Below are 23,271 nucleotides of genomic sequence, written 5' to 3' on the forward strand. Positions count from 1 at the left end.
GGAAGGAAGAAGACTCAGACGTAGGGAGGAAGGTAGGACTTGGAGGAAGAATGGAGTTCAGCGCCGGGGCCACAGAGAAAGAAAGATCAGAGACTGTCCCAGGCTCCCTGGCTCAGACCCAGGCAGGCGGAGGGGAGGACTCATTCATCCTGGGCCAGCCCAGGAGTGAGACTGCAGAGCTGCCTCGCCCGGCCCAGGCCGGGTGTCAAGGCGGGGAGGGGATTTCATCAGGCTCCCTCCCCCTGGGCCGGGCGCCTGGGAACCTGTTGGGACGATTTTAGTTTGGGGAAGGACGGAAGAGTTCCTGGCAGGGCGGGAACTTCAGGGCGACAGAAGCAGCCCCTCGGCGCAGAAAGCCTGGAGCGCGGTGGGCAGCCTGTCCCGGCTGGGACGACAAGGGCCTCGCGAGGTAAGCGGCGGGAGCTGGGACCCGCCGAGGGCGGCCCTCCCTGGGGAGAAGGGGGCGGGGCAGGAAGCGCCCCCGGGTAGAAAAGCCAGAGGCTCGGGGCTCGAGCGGGAAGCAGCCGGTCCTGGGTCGCTCCTGGCAACCTCCCTTCCGGACTAGTCTTCAGGATGGCCGCTTGGGATCCTGCAACATTTTAAAAGTAGCATGTTGAGGGGCGTCTGGCTGGCTCAGTCGAAGGAGCATGGGACTCTTGATCTGGGGGATCGTGAGTTCGAGCCCTAGGTTGGGTGTAGAGATTACGTAAATAAATAAATAAATAAATAAGCGTTAAAAAAAAATAAAAGTAGCAAGCTGAGTCAGGAGTGGCGGGCTGTCTCTGGCTTCTCCCCCAGGGACATGGTGGGGGGACCAGGTAATGCCGTTCTCCTTCCCAGCCCTGGTCAATCACTGGCCTTCTCGCCCTTCATCCCATTTTCCACGATAACCAAAACCCCTCCCTACCTTTGTCCCCCAACTTTCCCCCCCCCCCCCCCCAGCTGAGCCAGTTCCTAGCCCTCCTGTGTTGGCCGACCTCTCCCCTGCCCCGCACTGGAGACCACAGCCAGGGAAGACATTCTCTCGGCTTCTTCCTGGTAGGCCCCTCCCTCAGAGTTGTTTCTTCCTTCCTGGTACGGGTATCAGAGATTTCACTCATTCGTTTATTATTCACTTGTTTATTCCTCACTCTGGGGGAGGGGGCACACAATCTCTGCTCTTCCTGGGAATAGGGAAACTGACCTTTATTTCACACATATTTAATAATTATAAGCTGGTGGGCCGTGTGGCCTAGGGAAAGATTATCTTGGAGTTGTCCGGACACTTGGACAACTGTCCCACCTGTCCTGTTCACTTCCTGAGCCCCGGTTTCCTCATCTGTAAAATGGAGTTGCTGTGAAGATGATATGAGGGATGCATGTCATCTTCAATAAACACCAGTGCTCTTACTCTTTCCCTTCTTCTTCAGCCCGTCCTGCCGCGCCCCTCATCCCGCCACCTCCCCCGCTCTATAGGCTTGTAAAGATCTATAAGACCGCCCCTGGTCTTGAAAGCAATTAGGCAAAGGTGTAAACCCAGAATAGTAGGGAAGGGAGATCTTAAGACCTCCCCTGGGCGCCTGGGTGGCTCAGTTGGTTAAGCGACTGCCTTCGGCTCAGGTCATGATCCTGGAGTCCCGGGATCGAGTCCCTCATCGGGCTCCCTGCTCGGCAGGGAGTCTGCTTCTCCCTCTGACCCTCTTTCCTCTCATGCTCTCTATCTCTCATTCTCTCCCTCTCAAAAAAATAAATAAAATCTTGAAAAAAAAAAAAAAAAAAAAGACCGCCCCTGGTCTTGAAAGCAATTAGGCAAAGGTGTTAAACCCAGAATAGTAGGGAAGGGAGAAGTGGAGAGGGGAGAAGGAGGCTCAGAAGGCGTGGGGGTGGGGCTGGATCGTGGGTCTGAGGTAAGAACAACCGACCAGGGCCAGGAGTCCAGGGGAGGGAGATGAAGTTCCGAGAGGCTCTCCTGTGGTGTTTCTGAATTTGCACTCACACTGAGCAAGGGATGGGAAGTACCAATTCCTAAAACCAACTCTGCCTGGCCTCAGGCTAAGGGCTTTTAAATGCATTATCATTGAATCATAACCCTGTTATGATATTATTATCCCCATTTTACAGATGAGGAAATGGAGATACAAACAGGCTAAGGCTAAGGGATTGCCTAAGGTCACATGGCTAGTAAGCAGTGGATCCAGAGTTCAAGTCTAGGTCAGACCCTAGACTCCATGCTCTTTGTTCAACTCCTCGCTGTCTTTCCAGTTCCTGTGTATCAGCAAGAACAAAAGGACATCATCATTCTCCCAACTGCCTAGAAACCAGCTTCTCACTTCCTATATATCTCCTGCTCTGGGCTGCTTCATCCCCATGGGGAGGAGCACACTCCTTCCCGATTCATTAATTCATTCACTATTCACCCATCATTCATTCAATCAAGTGCTCTGTTGGTCAAGAGGAAAGGGACCATGTCTGTGTGTTCACAGTTGTGTAACCAGCACCTTGTATGACCCTAATACAGGATTGTTCGATGAATCCTTCGTGAGCAAGTGGGTCCAACAAACATTTTTTTATGCATTCCGTGGGCTCCCTCATAGGGATTCATAGATGAATGAAACAGAAGTCCTATCCTCAAGACCCACACAGCCTTGTGGAGGCGATAATACAAAGAAGACATGGTACCCTAGACGGGACCAGAGGTAGCAGAGGGAACTATGAGGGGCATTTTAATTCCACCATATCTGCCTTGTTCTCTACTGGATCCAGGGCCTAGCCAATGGCAGGCTCATGGAAGATGCTTGTAAGGCTTTGCAGAGGAGGTGTTTAGGACAGAGTCTTGAGGGGGTTGTTAGAAGTTTACCAGGAGAGGGGCGCCTGGGTGGCTCAGTCAGATTCAGTGTCCAGCTCTGGGTTTCTGCTCAGGTCATGATCTGAGGGCTGTGGGATTGAGCCCTCTGTTGGGCTCCATGCTTAGCATGGAGTCTCTGGAGATTCTCTCTCTACCTCTCCCCTTGCCCCTCCCCGTTTGCTCTCTCAAATAAATAAATGAAATCTTACAAAAAAAGAAAAGTTCGCTAGGAGAACAAATTGGAGAAGGAAGCTATTCTAGCCGAGAGAGACGCTCATGAAAAGGCCTAGTGGAGGGCTGGAGCTGGAATTGCTAGGGACTCAGTATGGCTTAAGTGTAGAGTGTCTGTGGAAGAATGAAGGACAAATAGGCAGGCCTCAGACCGTGAGCCTTGTTAAGGAAACTAGATTTTACACCAAGTGTATTGGGTAACCATTGAAGGGATTTAGCAAAAGGAGGACACCATCTGACTTGTATTTCAGAAATGTGGCTGATGCATGGGGGTCAGGGAAATGGCACCAAGATCTCTAGGTCTGACAGGGTTCCTCTCTGTCTGAGGAAAGGAACCTTCCTCTTTAGGACCTGGGTTAGGACTTCCTTTTTAGGACTTCATAATGGTTCATGAAGGGCCTCCTAACTTGCCGTGTGTCCTGATCTACTGTGCTTTGTCCTCAGCTGTATGCTGGGTGACTGCTAATCTATTCTTTTTTTTTTTTTTTTTTTAACAGTTTTTTTCTTTTTAATTATCCGGAGCAATTTCGGGGGTATTCTGCTTGCTGATTTGTGTTTTTTTAATAAAGGGGGGGAGAGGGGGTGGGGGGGGGGGGGGGCGCACCAGGAATTATGTTGGGCTCAGAATGTGCCCCGGGAGTTTGCGTTGAATATGGAACTGGGGGTATATGGACGTGCATAGCTTTCAGAGAATCAGTTTCCAGGCCCTCAGATGCCACAGGTATTCCTTCCTGAAAGCAATCTGACTAGATTTTTTTTTTTTAGATTTTATTATTATTATTTTTAAGTAGGCTCCACAGCCAGCATGGAGCTCAGTGTGGAACTTGAACTCATGACCCTGAGATCAAGACCTGAGCTGCGGGGCGCCTGGGTGGCTCAGTCATTGGGCGTCTGCCTTCCGCTTGGGTCGTGATCCCAGAGTCCTGGGATCGAGCCCCGCATCGGGCTCCCTGCTCGGCGGGAAGCCTGCTTCTCCCTCTCCCGCTCCCCCTGCTGTGTTCCCTCTCTCGTTGTCTCTCTCTCTCTGTCAAATAAATAAGTAAAATCTGTAAAAAATAAAAGACCTGAGCTGCAATCAAGAGTCGGACACTTAAAACCAACTGAGCCACCCAGTCGCCCCTGACTGTATTCTTTTTTTTTTTAATGTTTTATTGTCAAACAATTCTTTTTTTTTAAACATTTTATTTATTTATTTATTTGAGAGAGAGAGAATGAGAGATAGAGAGCACGAGAGGACAGAGGGTCAGAGGGAGAAGCAGACTCCCCGCTGAGCAGGGAGCCCGATGCGGGACTCGATCCCGGGACTCCAGGATCATGACCTGAGCCGAAGGCAGTCGCTTAACCAACTGAGCCACCCAGGCGCCCCCTGACTGTATTCTTTTAAGTTCTCCTTGTGAACTCTTTCCTTCCTTCCTTCCTTCTTTCCTTCCTTCCTCCCTCACTCTCTCTCTTTCTGTCTTTGTGGGCTTCATTCCCAACGTGCAGCTTGAACTCAAGACCCTGAGGTTACGAGTTGCATGCTGCACTGCTGAACCAGCCAGGAGTCCCTAACTCTACTTTCATTATTTCCCTTCTCTAGCTCTACTAGATTTGTCCTGAATCTTTCTATGGTGCATTGCTCGGGGCTATAAAAACCAGAAGGACAACTGGAGAATGCTTTGTTCCTGAGAGATCAGATAAGATAAACTGAAGGCGTGGTACCTTACTGCAGACTCTTAGAATTTATTTTCATTTTATTTTATTATTATTTTTTAAGTAAGCTGTACACCCAGTGTGGGTCTTAAACTCATGACCCTGAGATTTGAGAGCACATACTCTACTGACTCAGCCAGCCAGGCACCCCAGCAACCAGAGGTTTAATAGGCTGTCCAAGGTCACAGAGCTATTAAGTGGCAGAATCAGGACTTGAACTCCAGAACCTCCCCTCTAGAATTTGTGCTCTTAACCATTATCCTAATCTACTTTAATTGAAGTGCCTTAGCTCTTTATCTGTGTATTGTAGAATTAACTGGGACCTGAACTGGTTGTCATGGGGATATAGATAAACTCATTTATAGAAATTTTAAAAAATGAAGGTGGATTTTTCTTACAGACAGAAAATTATTCTGCTTTGGCTAATTGGTTGGACAGTGAGCACTGGCTTTGACAATTGGATTACGTGGCAGACATTTTCCAAAAACTGAACAAACTAAATCTGTAATTCCAAGGCTTAGATGAAAACATATCTAAAGCATGTTTCTAATAAGACTATACCAGAAAATTCTGTCTTGGAACCTATTTTAACTTGTGAAAAAGATTTTATTCATTATCATACAATGTGTGCGAGGGTCATAGCTTTTTCAAAATGTAATGGGGGGTGCCTGGGTGGCACAGTCGTTAGGCATCTGCCTTCGGCTCGGGTCATGATCCCAGGGTCCTGGGATCGAGCCCCACATCGGGCTCCCTGCTCAATGGGAAGCCTGCTTCTCCTTCTCCCACTCCCCCTGCTTGTGTTCCCTCTCTCGCTGTGTCTCTATCTGTCAAATAAATAAATAAAATCTTAGAGAAGAATGTATTGGGGATTCGTGAGCAAAACAATGTGAAGACTTCTGGCATATGGCTCATACACATCACTGGCCATGTGTGTCATGCTGGGGATGAGGCTCCTGATCAGGTGAGATGAAGTGGCTTGTCCACGGGTAAGCAGAGGCAGAAGTGAAACAAGATGAGGCATTTCTGATGCTGTGATTTCTATTACTCCATACTTCCTACCTTCTTCATTTCTTGATGCTTTATTCAGCAAACATTTACTGAGCACCTACAAATGGAGTAAAAACTACACATTTTCTACTTTTTCTGGAATTTATATTCTAGTAGAAAAGACAGCGAATAAACACATCTGATATTTTTAGATAGTGACAAGTGCTGGGAGCAAATAAGCAAGGGAATGTGCTAGAATATACGGGGTGGGCAGAGGGGTGGGTCCGGGGAGACTTCCTAGGGAGGTGCTCTTTGTTATGAAGGATGTAGCCTTGTGTATATATGTTAGAGTGTGTGGGAGGGGTGGAGGAGAGAGGTTTAGGTCAACGGAACAGCAAGTGCAAAGACCCTGAGGCAGGAGAGAGCTTGGGGTGTTCTTGGGATAGGAAGAAGAACTGTGGAAAACAATATGGAGCTTCCTTAAAAAATTAAAAATGAAAATAGCATATGATCCAGTCATTCTAATTCTGGGTATTTACTTGAAGAAAACAAAAACACTAATTCAAATAGATGTATGCATCCCTATGTTTATTGTGGCATTATTTACAATAGCCATGATATGGAAGCAGCCTAAGTGTCCATCAGTAGATGAATGGGTAAAGAAGATGTGAGATATATATAATGGAATACTACTCTGCCATAAAATAGAATGAGATTTTGCCATTTGTAACAACCCGGATGGACCTAGAGGGTATTATGCTAAGTGAAATAAATCAGACAGAAAGACAACTACCATATGGTTTCACTTATATGGGGACTCTAAGAAACAAAGCAAACGGATAAACAAACAAACAAAAACAGAAACAGACTCATAAATACAGAGAAGAAACTGATGGTTGCCAGAGGAGAGAGAGTGTGAGGGGTTAGGCGAAATAAGTGAAGGGGATCGAGGGGTTAAACTTCCACTTATAAAATAAATCATGGGGATGAAAAGTACAGCGTAGGGAATATAGTCAATAGTACTATAATAATGTCGTATGGTGATAGATGGTAACTACACCTATTGTGGTGAGCATTTTGTAATGTATATAATTGTCAAGTCGTATGTTATACACCTGAGACATAATATTGTATGTCAACTATACTTCAATAAAAAGATACATATATTTGTATATAAAAGAAAGAACAGAGATGTTGCGGGGAGAGTGGTAAAATTCCACAAAGAAGGCAGGAGCTAGGTCATGCAGGACCTTACCAGCCCTGGTAAGGATCCTGTATTTTTCTCGAAGACAGTGAAAAGCCATCGAGAGGTTTTGAGTAGAGAGTTGCTCTACTCTGATTTATGGTTGTGTTTGTTTGTTTTGGAGGGGGGCAGGAGTAGAAACCGAGATGGAGAATATTTCAGGTAGGACACCAGCGGTCTACTCTACGGAGGGATACCAAGATGAACAATGTCAATGGGAAGGCAGAATGGTACGGGATGCCATTCTGTTGCTCTGGAATCTGGGCAGAGTCCAGCTGAGCAGTTCTGCTCTGTGTGGTGTTGGTTGGCTCAGGGTCACCGACTTGGCGGTCTTCATTTGGTGGATGAGCTGGGCTGTAAGGTCTAAGAAGGCTTCACTTAGGGGTGCCTGGGTGGCTCAGTTGGTTGAGCGTCAGAGTCTTGGTTTCAGCTCAGGTCATGATCTCAGTCAGGGTCCTTAGAGTGAGCCCTGTGTCTACTTGGAGAGTCTCTCCTCTCCCTCTGCCCCTCCCCCTACTCCCACACGCATACATTCTCTCTCTCTCTCTCAAATAAATAAATCTTAAAAAAAAAAAAAAGACCTTACTTATGCATAGGTCTGGCACCCCTATGCTTTTCCTGCATGACCTCTCTCTCCATACGAATAGATTGGGCTTCATCATTACATTTTTGGTGTTGGCTTCAGAGTAATCAACGTTTTAAATTTTTAAATTTTTTATTTATGGTGGCTTCAGAGTAATCAACCTTTTTAAATTTTTTAATTAATTATTTATTTCCACAATTTCTTTTTTTTGACTTTCACAAGAACTTTATTTTTTTAATTTAAATTCAATTAATTAACATATCATGTGTTATTAGTTTCTGAGGTAGAGGTCAGTGATCATCGGTCTTATATAATACCCAGTGCTCATTACATCACATGCCCTCCAACCTTCTTTTTTAATTATTATTTATTTATATATTTTTTTAAAGTAAGCTCTACGCCCAATGTGGGGCTTGAACTCATGACCCCAAGATGAAGAGTTGCATGCTCCACTGACTGAGCCAGGCAGGCGCCCCAGTAGTCAACCTTCCAATGGTCTTAGGCTTCCAAGAAGAGCAAGAGTGGGGCTGCAGATTTCTTAGGGCCTGACCTTGGGATGTACTACTTCTGCCACATATTCTGGTCCAAATCTGTCACAGGGCTAGCCCAGATTCAAGGGCAGGAGAAACGAACCCCACATCTTAGTGGGAGGAATGGCAAATAATATACTCCCATCTTTAATCTGTCACACGAAGCTTCTGGGAACTGATTAACCATAATCACCCTGATGGTGCTGAGTCACTTATAAATCTAAACCACAGTATACTGTGCTGGGACAATTTATAGATCTTTATTCCTCACCGGATAGGGAGAACCTAGGAATAGGAGGTGTTTTTTTTGTTTGTTTTTTTCTTATGTTTCCAGAGCCCAACATATAGCAGACGTTCAGGGAGTGCTTGTCCAGTGAATGCATACATCACATAAGAATTCATTGCTTATCAAACCACAGTATGCATACGAATCCCCTGAAGAGCTGTCAAAAAGGCATGCAGATTCCTGGGCAAGACCCCAGCCCAGACCCTCTGAATCCAGGGGTTTTTAGTCTGGGCTACACATTAAAATATACCAGTATTCAGGCCCTAGCTCCAGAGGCTCTGATGCCATTGGTGGATGAGCTGGGCTCATGAGCCCAGACGTCAATATTTTTTTACAGTCTTCTCAGATCATTCCGATGTAGGGGGTCTGTGAGAGGTGACTGTCCTCAGTTTGCCTGGGACTGTCCTGATTTTAGCACCTCAAGTCCCACATCCCAAGAAATCCCTAGTCCTGTGCAAAATCGCACAGTTGGTCACTATCGATGGACCACTATTCAAGAAACACTGTAGAAGAGGCGGTGAAAGCCCTTTTGAAGAATAACTACAAATATCTAATGAGAGCAATGATTCTGCCTCTTTACTTACGGGACTGACAGCGTAGTATCAAAATGCTGTCAAACAGAGTCAGCTCCTCGAATGAAGGTGGAGATGGCTGAGGGTCAGTGTTTTCCTTCAGCTCCGTACTCTGGTAGACTTGGTTAACCGACTTAAATAGGGTGTCCATCTCTGGGAATTCTTCCAGACTATATTCCTTAGTGTACATGAGGCAGGTTTGGAAGCCTGACCACAGTCAGCAAGGATGATGTGTGGAGGATAGTAGGAGACACAGATGAAGTTCTTGTGTCTCTATGCCTGTGTGTATTGTTATTACTATTACTTAGATTGTAATAAGGTACAAAGTTATATGGCCTATCTTAGGTAGTGCTGGGGGAAGCAGTGTGGATAGTGGAGAGCCCATCTAGCTTCAGAAAAATGGGTTTGTGTCTCAGCTTTGGTGTGACTAGGTAGGTATATGATCACGGGTGCCTCTTTTGCTTTAGTTGTTCATCTGTAGAATGGGGCTAGTAATGACGTTATCCTCATAGGGAGGATCCATTGAAATAGTATAAGTGAAAGTGGCTGGAGCCTGGGAAGGGGGGGTATTTTGATTGTTGTTGAGTGGGAGAGATGCAAAGAAATTATTCTGCTGAGAGGCCTTGCTCAGGACCAAGGCCCTGCCGCCCCCCCCATCCTGAACCACAGCCCCAGTTGTGTGGGATTCCAAGGAAGAAGCTTTTAACACGTCGTGGGCATGCACAGACCTCAGGAAGCAGTGTCTCTACCTTAGTTGCCCTCACAGAGAGTGCAAGTTTGCTTTGCTTTAGGAATAAGAAAAACTTTTGGAAAAGGGGGTTTGTGAAGGCATTTTTTGTTTGTTTTTAAATCGTTCGCTTATTTATTCCAAGTGTATTCTCAGAGATGTAGCAAAAACAAAACAACCTCAGCCACAAACCCATAATATTGAAAAGCTGGTTCTTAATTTCTGTAGCTAAAAAAGTACTCTTTCAGGCTACAACCACAGAGATTGCTGCAGGCCTCTGGAACGGGGCTTAATGATGGTTTGCAGTGTGATGAAGGAGGCTGTTAATCTCTGCGGCCCAGAAGCCCAATCCGTGGTGTGGCCTCTCCAATTACCCAGGTTGCCTAGCAACACCACCAAAAGCCTCCCCACCAGGCCCGGCTGGGCAAAAATTGGGTACACCCAGCACAGCCCTGCTGCCCAGCCTCCTGGGCTCCCAGGCCACATGAAGGCTAGACTCAGCCTTGGCAGGGGCCCCGCCTGGTACCAACGAGTGGGTGGGGCCAGCTGTTTAAAGAAACAATTCAGATATTTGAAACCTACTCATGTGAATGCAACTAGGAAAGCTGCACAAACTAATGATCCAAAGTCTCTTCTGCCAAAGAGGAGTTGTCCTAAGGTGGGTGGCCTTGCCCGTGCTTTCCTGGGTAAGGTAAAGGAGGGAAGGTGAGCCTGACTTAGACATTTGGGTTCTCAGAGAGGCGAGTCCTTTTCCTTTCCTGGGTGCCTGTGTCCATCTCGACTCCCTGGGGCAGCAGTGGGAATGCTGGGGATTCCCAGCCCCAGACTCTGGGCCGATGACCTGCCACTTCGACAGCCCCTATTTGGAAACTCCTGGGCTCTAGTCCGGGTCTGTTTGGGCAGCTGGAGGAAGAAGCAGGAGATGAGGGTAGAGGGAAGGATGGTGCATAGAAATCACAAGGCAGAGGAACACTCAAGGTCTGTGGAGTGAGACACCCCGGGCTCCTCTCCCAGCCCTCCCCTCACTGGCTGCATTATCTTGATCAAGTTCCTTTGGAAGCCTGAGTTTCCTTATCTATACAATGGGGATGTTATTATCTTATTTTATTTTTTTATTTTCATTTTTTTGTTATTATCCTGTTTTATAAGGTGGTTATGAACATTAATGAAGAGAATGCTCATCAAGTGCTTAGCATAGAATCTGGCATGTAGTAAGTGCTCACTATTTTTTTTTTTTAAAGATTTATTTATTTATTTATTTGAGAGAGAGAGAGAGTAAGCGAGAGAGAGAAGGAGCAGGAGGAGGGGCAGAGGGAGAAGCAGACTCCCCGCCAAGCAGGGAGCCCGATGTGGGGCTCGATCCCAGGACGCTGGGATCATGACCTGAGCCAAAGGCAGACACTTAACGACTGAGCCACCCAGCGCCCCTAGTAAGTGCTCACAATTATGGCAACTCTTATTATTTCATTTGCTTCTTACAATAATTCTGTAAGATACTGAGGGGAGAAAGGGGGTCTATTTTACAGCCGAGGAAACTGAGGCACAGTGAAATTAAGGGGTATGCTGGGAACAGAACTTGGGTCTTCACAGTGCCAAACACAAAGTCAGGTGACAGGCCCTTTCGTAGCCATTACAGAATGGTGGCTTTGCCGGTCTCCTCTGATGGCTCAGTGATGGCAGAATGATATGGGGTGAGGGGGTAGGGTGTAGAGGAAAAGCGTGGTGGAAGGCATTTTTCAACACAAAGTGATATAAGACTCTTGGTTGATGTGGTCTGGATAGAATTCCCCTCTCCTTCCTTCCCGTATTCTTTTAAATAAACTTTTTTTCTTTTGGAATAATTTTAGATTTACAGAAAAGTTGCAGAGAGTTTGTTTACCCTTTATGCAGATGCTAGTATTTTCTCAAAACACCTCCTGTGTGCCAGGAACTTTCTGGGCAGAAGGAGTACAGCAATAAAACTCTCTCTGCTCTCCACTGGAAGAGCCCAGAGTTTGTGAGAGGAGTGGACCCTGGAGTCCTTAGTTTGTGGTTCTCGAAGGTACTGCGTCACTTGTCATAGATCTGCTAAATCTATTAAATTAGTGTTTTCAGGAGTGGGGCCCAGGAAGCTGTATAAAAACAAATGTTGAAAAAACAAACGTTCAAGGTGATTCTAAGGCAGAACTTGTTTGGGGAACTCCTGGTCTGGTGCAGCGTGTCCATTTCCCTGTGCAGGTAGAAGACCATGGCTCAGAGCGTGGAAGCCACCGGCCCTGGCTCACACAGCGTGGAAGCGGCAGAGTCTAGACCAGAAAGCAGGTCTCCTGGTTCTGTGCTCTCCTTACACTGTGATTCCCTAATGCAGAACAAGAAATGAGTTTAACTTGCAACAGGAAGACCCCAGGTAGAGTTTGGAAGAGTTTCTTGGGTATTCAGGTGTTATTAGTTAGGTTCTTGGCTGCAAGGGACAGAAACGGATTCTGGCTGATGACTCCTGTAAATGAGTTTTATTGCAAACACATTGGGTAGGGAAAGAAAAATTTCTCGACTCCTACTCACACTTCTGATGCCAGATATGTGGGTTTTTCACGCCAAGCAATTCTGATACCAACTACCCCCCTGGTTAAGGGCTCAGTGCCCTCTGACTGCTCCCCACTTCAGATGCCAGGTGCGAGTCTGGGCTTCTGATCAACTGGCTATAAATTGGGGTTTCTATGACCCCCTCCTTGGGCTTAATAATTTGCTAGAACAGCTCACGGAACTCAGGAGAGGGCTTTACTTATTATTATTGGTTTTTTATATGAAGGATACAACTCAAGAACGGCCAAATGGAAGAGATGCATGGGGCAGGGTGGATGGGAGAGGATGCAGAGGTTCCACGCGCTCTCCGGGTGTTTCATTCTCCCAGCGCCTCACTGTGTTTACCAACCTGGAAGCTCTCTGACTCTTCTGTTTAGAGTCTTCATGGAGGTTCCATTACATAGGTGTGATTGGCTATTGACCATTGCTGATTAAACTCAATTTCTAGCCCTTCTTCCCTTGCCGGAGGTGGGGCTGAAAGTTCCAACCCTCTAATCACCTGGTTATTTCCTCAGGCAACCAGCCCCCATCCTGTGGGAGTCGCTTCCTTGGAGCACCAGCTCAGGTCTGGTAGAAAGGGGCTTATATGAATAACAGAAGATGCTCCTCCCACCCCTGTCACTCAGGAAGTTCCAAGGGTTTTAGGAGCTGTGCCAGAACTGGGGAGGAAGACCAAATAGATATACCTTAGTATATCACAGTATCACAGGTAGGTTACAGAATCATTGGAAGGCTGCAGAAACAAGGTTTGGGAAACAAGCTGAGACAAAAGGAGACCAGGTACCTAGAACTAAACCAAAACCACATCGCAGGGCCAGGTAGGTGAAGAAGGCCCCATTGCCGCTGTGTGCTCAGTGCAGCAGCCTGCTTGGAAGATACAGCTGGCCTTGGGTGCCCGATGCCACCCTGACCCCAACCGCGTGCACACTGGATATGCTGCTTTAATAGTGCACCGCTGTAAAGAACTCAGCCAGTCTTCAAGCTCCAGCCTCAAAAATCCTAAGCCAGTGCGGCAGATTGGTGAAGCCAAAGTCACGACCCGAGACTTAGCTGCCTAGGGACCTGGAACCGAGAGGACTGGGGATTTTTACCTTCCGTAGCGGGAAGTGGTCCTTGCTGCCCGCCAGGATTCATGAGATGTAGAATTCCCCAAGAACCCTAACAAATGGCCACTATGTAAGTGTTATCAAAAGAAGACACTGGGAGCCCTTGACATTTGCAGCTTCAACACTTACGGTTTTTGCATTTCATTAGCTACCCCCAAAGGCCCTTTGTAAATGGATGTGAATTGAATGACTTTGCTGGAGCCAATCATTTCCTAGTGAGTGAGCCAGGCCTGCCATGCCACTTGGACATCTCACGGGATTTCACTCGTCTCTATGAGTTCCAGCCTCTAGGTAACCTGCATGCAGTGACTAAAATCTTTGTTTCTTGTTGGCGGAGTAGAAAAGACTCCTAAAAATAAATCACTTGATAGTGCTAGAAATAGAAATGAGAAGAAAGTGAAGAAGCTTGAGAAACTGACTTTTGTTTTTTTGTGGCCACAAATAGAAGTTTTGGATAAACTTGGCATGGAATGTTAGGTTCAGCGGTGCCTAGGATCTCTGATACCAAGCGATCTACCATGTGTGTCACATAGATACAAGGAAAAGGGCTTTGGGAAGTTGTTTTAATGAGTGCTTCAGCCAGTGCAGAAACTGCTCTTCGAGAGAGAGGTTAAACTTTACTTAAAGATGAAGAGGCACAATTAACTAACCGAGGTTCTATTTTCTTTTCTTCTTTGGGACCTTGGGTGCAAAGTGTTGAACATAGTTAATTAATACTCCTCACACAACAAATTTTATAAATAAGTTTACATCTGCATTTATAGAATTATTTAGGGTCTGAAATGCAATCACTTAAAAACTTTCCGGTTATAATTTATAACATAATTTTGGGAGACACTATGTGGTATATTAAGGCTCCTGAAAGGTCTTTGGAAAAATCCCTTGCCATTGTCGAGGATCTCCCGTGTAAATCTCCTTATGGAAATCTCTTTTTCTACATTTTTTTTTTCTTTAAAGCAGAAGAGTGTTCTGGGTAAATGAGCACAGCTCCACCCTTTCTAATCCTTGGCCAACACAATGGCTTCATGATTCATAACATGAGCAATGCTTATCCCAGATAAAGTCAGGATGTAGAGACGTTCTTTCCACTTTTCCTCTTAAGAATACTTCCCGGGGCGTCTGACTGGCTCAGTTGGTAAAGCATGTGACTCTTGATCTCAGGGTTATGAATTTGAGCACCATGTCGGGTGTGGAGCCTACTTGAAAAAAAACAAAAATAAAAAAGGAAACTTGCCAACCATGAAGGGAAGGTCTTTGGCTTTTGGTTCACAGGGGGAGTATTTTTTTTTAAAGATTTTATTTATTTATTCACAGAGAGAGAGACAGCGAGAGAGAGAACACAGGCAGGGGGAGTGGGAGAGGGAGAAGCAGGCCTCCTGCTGAGCAGGGAGCCCGATGCAGATGCGGGGCTCGATCCCAGCACCTTGGGATTATGACCTGAGCCGAAGGCAGACGCTTGACGACTGAGCCACCCAGGCGCCCCAACATCCTTTTTAACCATCTACCCTCATTGTTCCATACTAGTAGGATGAGAACTTTCCATAGCAGTGCCACCCAGTTTTGATCTGTATGTGTGTGTGCATGTGTGTGTGTGAGAGAGACAGAGAGACAGAGAAAGAGAGATGGATTTCAACAAATTGTTGACCGCCACCTGCTGAAGATAAAAGGTAGGAGGTGAGGCATAACATCAAGCCAACATGAAAGAAAGCCCAAGAAACTCAGATGATCTTTGCTTAGTGGGTAAGAAAGCACAGTCAGTGCAGTAAATAATTTCACTCCATACGTAACACCGTGATGAGAGTGACCAAGTGAATAATTTGATAGCTGAGATGCTTTTATACCTGTTAGACTATATGATGTGTTGTAATCATTGCTGAGTTGTTTTGAGATTCCTGCTTTATTTAATTGGGCCTTCAAAAATTCTGGTAATCTGATGTATGCTTCCAGAGACTATCCCCACTCTGACGTGTAGAGCCTATGGAGTATCTGGACCACACCCATGCAAGGACAAAATTAACGGTATAACCTTAGATTAGCCTGGAGAGGAAAACCTTGGACCCAGGAGCAGAGGTGCTGGTGAGCAGATTTCAGCACAGTATAAGGAAGAACTACCTAAGAATTAGAACTGTCAGGGGGCGCCTGGGTGGCTCAGTCGTTAAGCGTCTGCCTTCGGCTCAGGTCATTAACCCCGGGGTCCTGGGATCGGGCTCCGCATCGGGCTCCCTGCTCCGCGGGAAGGCTGCTTCTCCCTCTCCCACTCCCCCTGCTTGTGTTCCCTCTCTCGCCGTGTCTCTCTCTATCAAATAAATAAATAAAATCTTAAAAAAAAAAAAGAATTAGAACTGTCAGAAAATACAACAACCCTATTGAAGTATATTCTGGTTCTTTGTAATTTTTCACTACTGTAAGTCGTTCTGCACTGAACATCTTTGAAATACAGCTTTGTGTACTTGCTCAAATACATTTGCAGGATAGATTCCTAGGAGTAGGGTGATTCCATTGAAAGGTATATGCTTTTCATATTTTCTGGGTACTGCCCAATTGCCTTCCAAAAAGACTGCACCTATTTCCCACAGCCTCATGAGTATGGATAATCCTTTTCTTTCTTTCTCTTTTTTTTTGGATAATCTTTTCCATTGTTTGATCAGGAATGTTTCCAAGGTGGTGCACTGTGTTCAGGAATTCAGGTGTGGGAGCAGAAGATAAAACAGGAGTGGGAGGGCCAAGGAATGCCAGAGTCTGGGAGCACACCTGTGAGCATTGAGCAGCAGATGTCAGAGAGATGCTTAATCAAGGAGGGGCCGCTGTCTCCAAGAAACAGGGCACACAGACAGGGCTCGAAGTCAGAGTGTGACCATCATTGAGAAGAGAGCTAAAACCAACATGCAGCAGTTACTACCAACATTTTCATCTGTTGCTAGCATCTGAAGTAGCTGGAACTACAGGTCAGATCTCTTTGCTGTGTGTGCCAAGGAACAAAGCAGACCTGCAGTGAGTCTTGGCGAAGCCGAATGGGTCAGATATCTTTGCAGCACAGGAAGTACATTTCTCTAAACTGCCTAAAATGCTGGGCTTGCCTCTGTAAAATTTCTAGAAAATTTGAAATCTAGAGAAAAAATTTTGAGGAAATGTAATCCTTAGGTTTTTTTTAGCTCCTTTTTTAGCTATAAAGTTGTATTAACAATGTAGAATTTCATTTCCTCATAAAGTGATCATGTATGGTATTTGAATTTACAGTAGGGCTCATTAATACAATGTTAATCATCCCTAACTGAACTTATTTGTATTTATTTATTTAAACATTTTATTTTACTTTTTTGAAAGTAATCTCTACACCCAACATGGGGCTCAAACTTACAACCTTGACATTAAGTTGCATGCCCTACTGACTGACCTAACCAGGTGCCCTTGAACTATTATTCATTTTTAAAGATTTTATTTATTTATTTTAGAGAGAGAGAGAAAGTGCAAGCGGGGGTGGGGGTGGGGGACGGAGGAGCAGAGGGAGAAGGAAAAGCAGATTCTTCCCAGAGTGCAGAGCCTGACATGGGGCTCCATCTCACAACAGTGAGATCATGACTTGAGCCTAAACCAAGAGTCGCATGCTCAACCCACTGAGCCACCCAGGTGCCCCTGAACTTATTTTTAAAATGCTTTAATATTTGCTGTTAAAAGCTACAGATCTTACATCCACATTGTTTTGCCAATTATGAGAAGTTGTGCATCTAGAAATAATCACCATCATTCAAGGAAAATTAATGAAATAGTTAGGTCTCCAGACTTAGTGTCTGACCCTGGGAGGTTGGGCAAGTGGGAGGGTGGTAGATGTAGGGGAGGGAACTTTCTTCTCAGAAAAGTTGCTGGGGAAAAGTAACATAAAAGGGGATTTCTCTTCTTCCCTAAATTTACTGAATATGATCTATTGTAATGTGGAAACTGCCTAATGAACTATTTTTAAAAATCAATTCAATAGTTGTTGATTCCCAGTAACTTGCAGTGTGAAAGTAGGCCCTACACTTAGCCCCATCCCTTTCATCTTCCCATCCTTCCATCCAACCATCCACACACCCACTCATCCAACTATAGCGAATAATAACTAACAATTATGGAGTGTTTACTATGTGCGAGATGCTATTCTAAGTGCTTTACATGCATTGCCTTGAACAATCTTTCCAACAATGCTATAAGGTAAGTTCTATCATTTTCCCAATTTCTTTTTACTTTTCTGAATTATCCCCATTTTAAAATGGAATCTGAGAGTTTCCCAATAAATTGTAGAATTACTATATAGCTCAGCAATTCCACTCTAAGGAATATACCCCAAATAAGTGAAAACAGGAATTCAAACAATGCACAGGGATGTTCATAGCAGCTCCATTCATAGTAGTCAAAGATGGAAACAATCTAAATGTCCTTCAACAGACGAATGGATAAACAAAATGTGTTTATAGGGGCACCTGGATGGCACAGTCGGTTGAGCATCTGACTCTTGGTTTTGGCTTAGGTCATGATCTCAGGGTCCTGGGATCGAGCCCCGTGTGGGGCTCTGTGCTCAGCATGGAATCTGCTTGTCCCTGACCCTCTGCTCCTCCCCCTGCTCGTACTCTCTCTCTTACTCTCTTGCTCTTTCTCTCCATGTATCTCTAAAGTGAATAAATAAAATGTTTTAAAAAATGGGTTTATATATTTATACGATGCAATATTATTTAGCCATAAAAAGGAATGAAATACTGGGGTGCCTGGCTGGCTCAGTGGAGCAGGTGACTTTTTTCTTTTTCAAGTTTTTATGCAATTCCAGTTAACATACAGTGTAATGTTAGTTTCAGGTGTAGAATTTAGTGATTCATCACTTACATACAACACCTGGTGCTCATCACAACAAGTGCCGTCCTTAATCCCCATCACCTATTTCACCCATTGCCACCTCCCCCACAAGATGCTTGATCTCGGGGTAGTGAGTTCAAGCCTCATATTTGGGTGTGGCACGTACTTAAAAAAAAAAAAAACGGAACGAAGTCCTGATATAGGGCCACAACCCAGATGAACCTTTAAGATTTACTACTACCGAGCAAAGCCAGACTGAAAAGGCCTCATATTGTATGATTCCATTTTCATGAAATATCCAGAATAAGTAAATCCATAGAGACAGAAAACAGATTAGTGGTGGCCATGGGCTGGAGGCAGGTGGCCACAGAGAGATTGCTTAATGGGTATGGGGTTTTTGTCTGAGGCAATGAAAAAGTTCCTGAACGAGACAGTGGTGATGGTTGCCTAACATTGTACGTGTACTTAATGCCACTGAATTGTACACTGTAAAATGGTTAAGGTGGTAAATTTTACATTATGTGTATTTTGCCACATTTTAAAAAAAATGTAATTTGAGGCTCAGAGAATTTAAGTGACTTACCTAAGTCACATACAATGATATTGTATGTACACTGTGTATACACACTGTGATGTGTACAATGATGTACACATCATTACAATGATATGTAGTGGAGCTGTGTTCTAATCCCAGTCATCTGGCGCCATAGATCATGTTTTTTAAAAAAGTTACAGTGAAAAACTTTATTTGCGGTCATTTAGGAAATTTAGATACATTAACCTAAGCTGAAAATATCAGTATTATAAGATATCATTGGTGAAGCACATATTGGTGACACAAACACTAGATCTAAGCTTCACAATGACTTTGAAAGTTTCGCATTATTTAGTTTGTGTGTGTGTGTGTGTGTGTGTGAGAAATATACATAACTTAAAATTTACCATTTTAACCGTTTTTAAGTGTACAGCTCAGTGGCATTAACTACATTACGTTGTGAAACTCTCACTACCATCTATCTCCGGAACTTTTTTTGTCTTCCCAAACTGAATCTTCGCACTCATTAGATACACAAGTCCCCATTTCCCCCCATTCCCCCACCCTCTGGCAACCCCTATTCTGTTAATGATGCCAGGCCCAGGGCCAATGCCTGAGGGTGCAAAGAAAAATAAGACAGGGCCATTCCCCTGGTCTGTGTTTTTGTCCTCTGGTGACCTTGCCGCTAGCTCTTCTTCACTGAGTTAGAGAAGTCCGGCTGCAAGACAAGAGTGCCTTTGCGTGGGGAGCAGGAGAAGGAAGTCAGTGAATGAATTATGGTTGAGATGAAAGATGGAGGAAGAGATTTCAACAGGAGAGTCTGTTGGGAAGGTGGAAGATGAGAAGAATTGGGCATACAATCATTGCCTTCTTTTTACTTCAGATAATTCTGAGGAGTAAGTGAGATTTTGCAGTGGAGATATGCTTTGAAATGCCAAGGGTGCTCTGCATATGTGCTCTGCATACGTGGTGCTCTCACATCACTCCGGAAGTGGATTTGTTTGAAGGGCATAACTCAGGAGATCAGTTTCAATGGGGCATGCAGATGACCAGCTGGTTAGGGTATCGATTCCTCCTTTAAGACATTGGGCCACAAAATGGAGGGGAGAAATAATACAGTAGTTGAGATGTTAGGATCAGGTAAAGGTGTCATAAATATGGCTTTATTAGTTTTTTTTTTAAAGATTTTATTTATTTATTTGAGAGACAGAGAGAATGAGAGAGAAAGCACATGAGATGGGGGGAGGGTCAGAGGGAGAAGCAGACTCCCCGCTGAGCAGGGAGCCCGATGCGGGACTCGATCCCGGGACTCCAGGATCATGACCTGAGCCGAAGGCAGTCGCTTAACCAACTGAGCCACCCAGGCGCCCTTTATTAGTTTTTTAAAAAATTAAAATAGTAATACATACTTTAAAAAATCAAATAAGTTTGCCTGGCTGGCTCAGTTGGTCGAGTGTGTCACTTTTTTTTTTTTTTTAAGATTTTTTTTTTTTATTTATTCATTTGAGACAGAGAGATACAGAGAGAGAGCATGAGCAGGGGGAGAGACAGAGGGAGAGGGAGAAGCAGACTCCCCGGTGAGCCGGGAGCCCGATGTGGGGCTCGATCCCAGGACCTGGAGCTCAGTCCCAGGACCTGGAGATCACGACCCGAGCTGAAGGCAGTTGCTTAACTATCTGAGCCACCCAGGTGCCCCAGAGTGTGTCACTCTTGATCTCGGGGTTGTAAGTTCAAGATCCACATCAGATGTAGAGATTACTTAAAAACAACAACAAAAAAACCCAAATATAAACAGAGGTGGATTTTCTCTGAAGCTAATAAAGCTTAAACTTCAGGTCTGTCACTTGCATGGGCTCCTTCAAAGGCCGTGTATCCACTTTTGCAATTTTTATATTTTGTAATTTTAATTTTGTATTATTTTTCCCAAAGAACCCCCCCCCCCAAATTGTTTACACTTCAGGCTCCACAATAGAGGGCAAAAATCTAGTGAATCCCACCATGCAGGTAATGATAATGCTCCAGATTTCTTCCTGTATGTGTATCAGTACATTACTTTTTATAAAAATTGGATTTTACTCTATGTACTATTTTGCAACATTAGTTTTATTATTTTTTCCCTTCATTTTTGAGCCCCCCCACTCTGACCACAGAAACATTTGAATGATTTAAGTAGTTTAACCAGGAGTAAAAAATAACAGAACCAGACCAACAGGAGAAGGCTAGAACATGGCAGAGGGCATGGCACAGGGAAAGGAAAGAGTATGTGGATCAGTCCTTACTGTTACAGACATGCTGCCTTGGTTGTCTTATGCACCTGCTTGGTGTCCTCTATCACAGTGTAATGATATAATTATCTGTATGATTTTAATTGACCTCTGTCTCTTCCATTACGTTGTGAACACTTTGGGGTAGATGGTGGCCTGATACATAGTAGGGGTTCAGTAGATATTTACTGAATAAATCCTTGAATAATTGAATGTTGAGGATTGAGTTCAAGGAAATACTTGATGTGGAAATTAGTAGGAACTCTGCCAAGAGCTTCAGATGTCCAAGAGTTGCTGGGAAGATGTGTTTCAGCAAGGGTATTGACCTTGTGCCTGGAGAACCAGTAAGGAATGGCCTTCCTAACTCAAGTGTGCTACAGAATGGGCAGTGCTGGTATTTTAGAAAGGACACGGGCAATTTAGAGAAGGTGTAGGTTTGAATCTTTTGGGGGGGGCAGGGTGGGCAGCTCAGTTTTTTATCTATAAATGGGACTACAAATCCCTGCCTTCTGGGGTTATTGTGGAAGTCCAATAAGTCAATAGATGTGAAAGCCCCCAGCTTTGTTCCTCATACACAGTAGATGCCCAGTAAATTATTTTTGATTCTGCATCAGAAATCAGAGACCTATGTTTGGCCTTTGAGTAGAAGCAAGATGAAACTGGAGAAGGGAAAGGAGACCATTTACTCTAGCTGGACAAGACTGGATTCAGTTGTGCAGTGTGCATGGTTTAAGCTCTGAGATGCATCACCTGACGACAAAGGCATCTCTTACATTGATGGTTGACTTGACAGTTAGTGGCAGAGGGGAAGGAAAGGGTATACAAGGCAGTTTCTTATTCCAAGGCTCTAGTCCATCCTTTAGGTGGTAGCAATAGATGAAACCAGAAGTGATCCCTGGGGGTCTTCTCCTTCATTTGGGGAGACCCTAGCATTTTGTCACAATTGAACACAGATGATGAGAGTATGGATATTAGGAGTATTTGGGTACCAGATCTTCAATTGCCTTCTATTAATATACAGGAAAGGCCTTGGAAACCAATGGTTATACAGAGAGCCCAGGAAAGAGCCATGACCCAAGGACTATAGAGTTATCTATTTTTCCTTGACATTCATGGCCCTTTCAGGTGGAGGGAGGACCCAGGACAATGGCTGCTGATCGTGATTTGGAGATGGAGGATATGAATCTGAATATGGATAGAGAGATGAAAGGAGAGCTGGAAGAAGAGAAGGAAATGGGAGAGGACAGGGGAGGTAAAGATCCCCTCAAGAATAAAAAGGTCCACAGGGTTGTCTCAAAATGGATGCTTCCTGAAAAGGTCCGAAGAACATACCTGGAGAGAGCTAACTGCCTCCCACCCCCTGTGTTCATCATCTCCATCAGCCTTGCCGAGGTGAGTATGTTGGGTGGTGGGCACTAGAGCAAGTACCACGGGGAATTGCAGAAAGACTGGGGGGAAAGCGAGGGGACTTCGATCACATCTGGAGAAGAGACTGGATGACATATAGGAAGAGAGCTTGGTGGTGGCAAGTTCAGCACACACAGAACTCAACCTCACCCTCTCTGGAGCCCCGTTAGGTCTTTCCTATGGTCACAGTCACTTTCAGCCAAGTTTGAGTTTTATTTTTCAAGCAAGTCGCCTGCCCAGCAGTGACTACAGTTTTCAGTGGCTTCATTTAATTTTAGTTGCTGGGGCTTTAGAAACCAAATAATCTTGGGGTCACAAATTGGTTTTATCTCATGAACCGACTTAGATTGATTGGTAAGGTCCTTTTGTGGAGCCAACACAGAAGCCTAACCAGAAGAGCTATATAGGCTCCCTTCAGATTTCAGTAGGGAAAAAAATGGGATCCCCTACTGATGTCTACTGTGGGCAGCACGTAGTGTGTTTTTAGACTCTGATCTCGTCAGCCCTTTTATTTTCCAGAAAAAGAGTACAAGGCCCAGAGAGGTGGAATGACTTGCCCAAGGTCACGTTTACCGACTGGGCCAGGCCTGGGCTTCTCCTAAGCCTCATCGCACCTGCCATGATGTCTCATAAAAGAATTGGCAGGGGATAGGTATGCGTGGGGTGTGACTTCAGGGACATTAGGAAGTCTCTAATGTAATCCTCTTAATGCCCACGGATGTCTCAGTTTTCTTAACAAGGACTGTATTAGGGTTCTTTAGAAAAATAGAACCAGGGGCACCTGGGTGGCTCAGTCGTTAAGCGTCTGCCTTCGGCTCAGGTCATGGTCCCAGGGTCCTGGGATCGAGCCCCGCATCAGGCTCCCTGTTCTGCAGGAAGCTTGCTTCTCCCTCTCCCA

The 23,271-nt window shown here is 45.0% G+C and overlaps 1 protein-coding gene across 2 annotated transcripts in view; it reads left to right on the forward strand.

Annotated features, from left to right (window-relative positions):
- The first annotated feature begins 282 nt into the window (after positions 1 to 282).
- The window catches only part of RHBDL2 (rhomboid like 2), a 49,866-nt gene continuing 26,877 nt past the window's right edge, over positions 283 to 23,271 (forward strand). The window contains exons 1-2 of one of the 2 annotated variants that reach the window (XM_073902870.1): positions 283 to 409; positions 22,092 to 22,358. In XM_073902870.1, coding sequence (XP_073758971.1) covers positions 22,113 to 22,358 — 246 coding nt within the window. In that variant the 5' untranslated portion in view covers positions 283 to 409; positions 22,092 to 22,112. Of the gene's footprint in view, positions 410 to 12,796; positions 12,947 to 22,091; positions 22,359 to 23,271 lie in introns of those variants that run through there. The other variant, XM_073902872.1, reaches the window with a different exon arrangement.

This window comes from Callorhinus ursinus, unplaced genomic scaffold (genome assembly GCF_003265705.2).
Source record: "Callorhinus ursinus isolate GAN/ISIS: 27379988/994484 unplaced genomic scaffold, GSC_fseal_2.0 scaffold18, whole genome shotgun sequence".
NCBI lineage: Eukaryota > Metazoa > Chordata > Mammalia > Carnivora > Otariidae > Callorhinus > Callorhinus ursinus.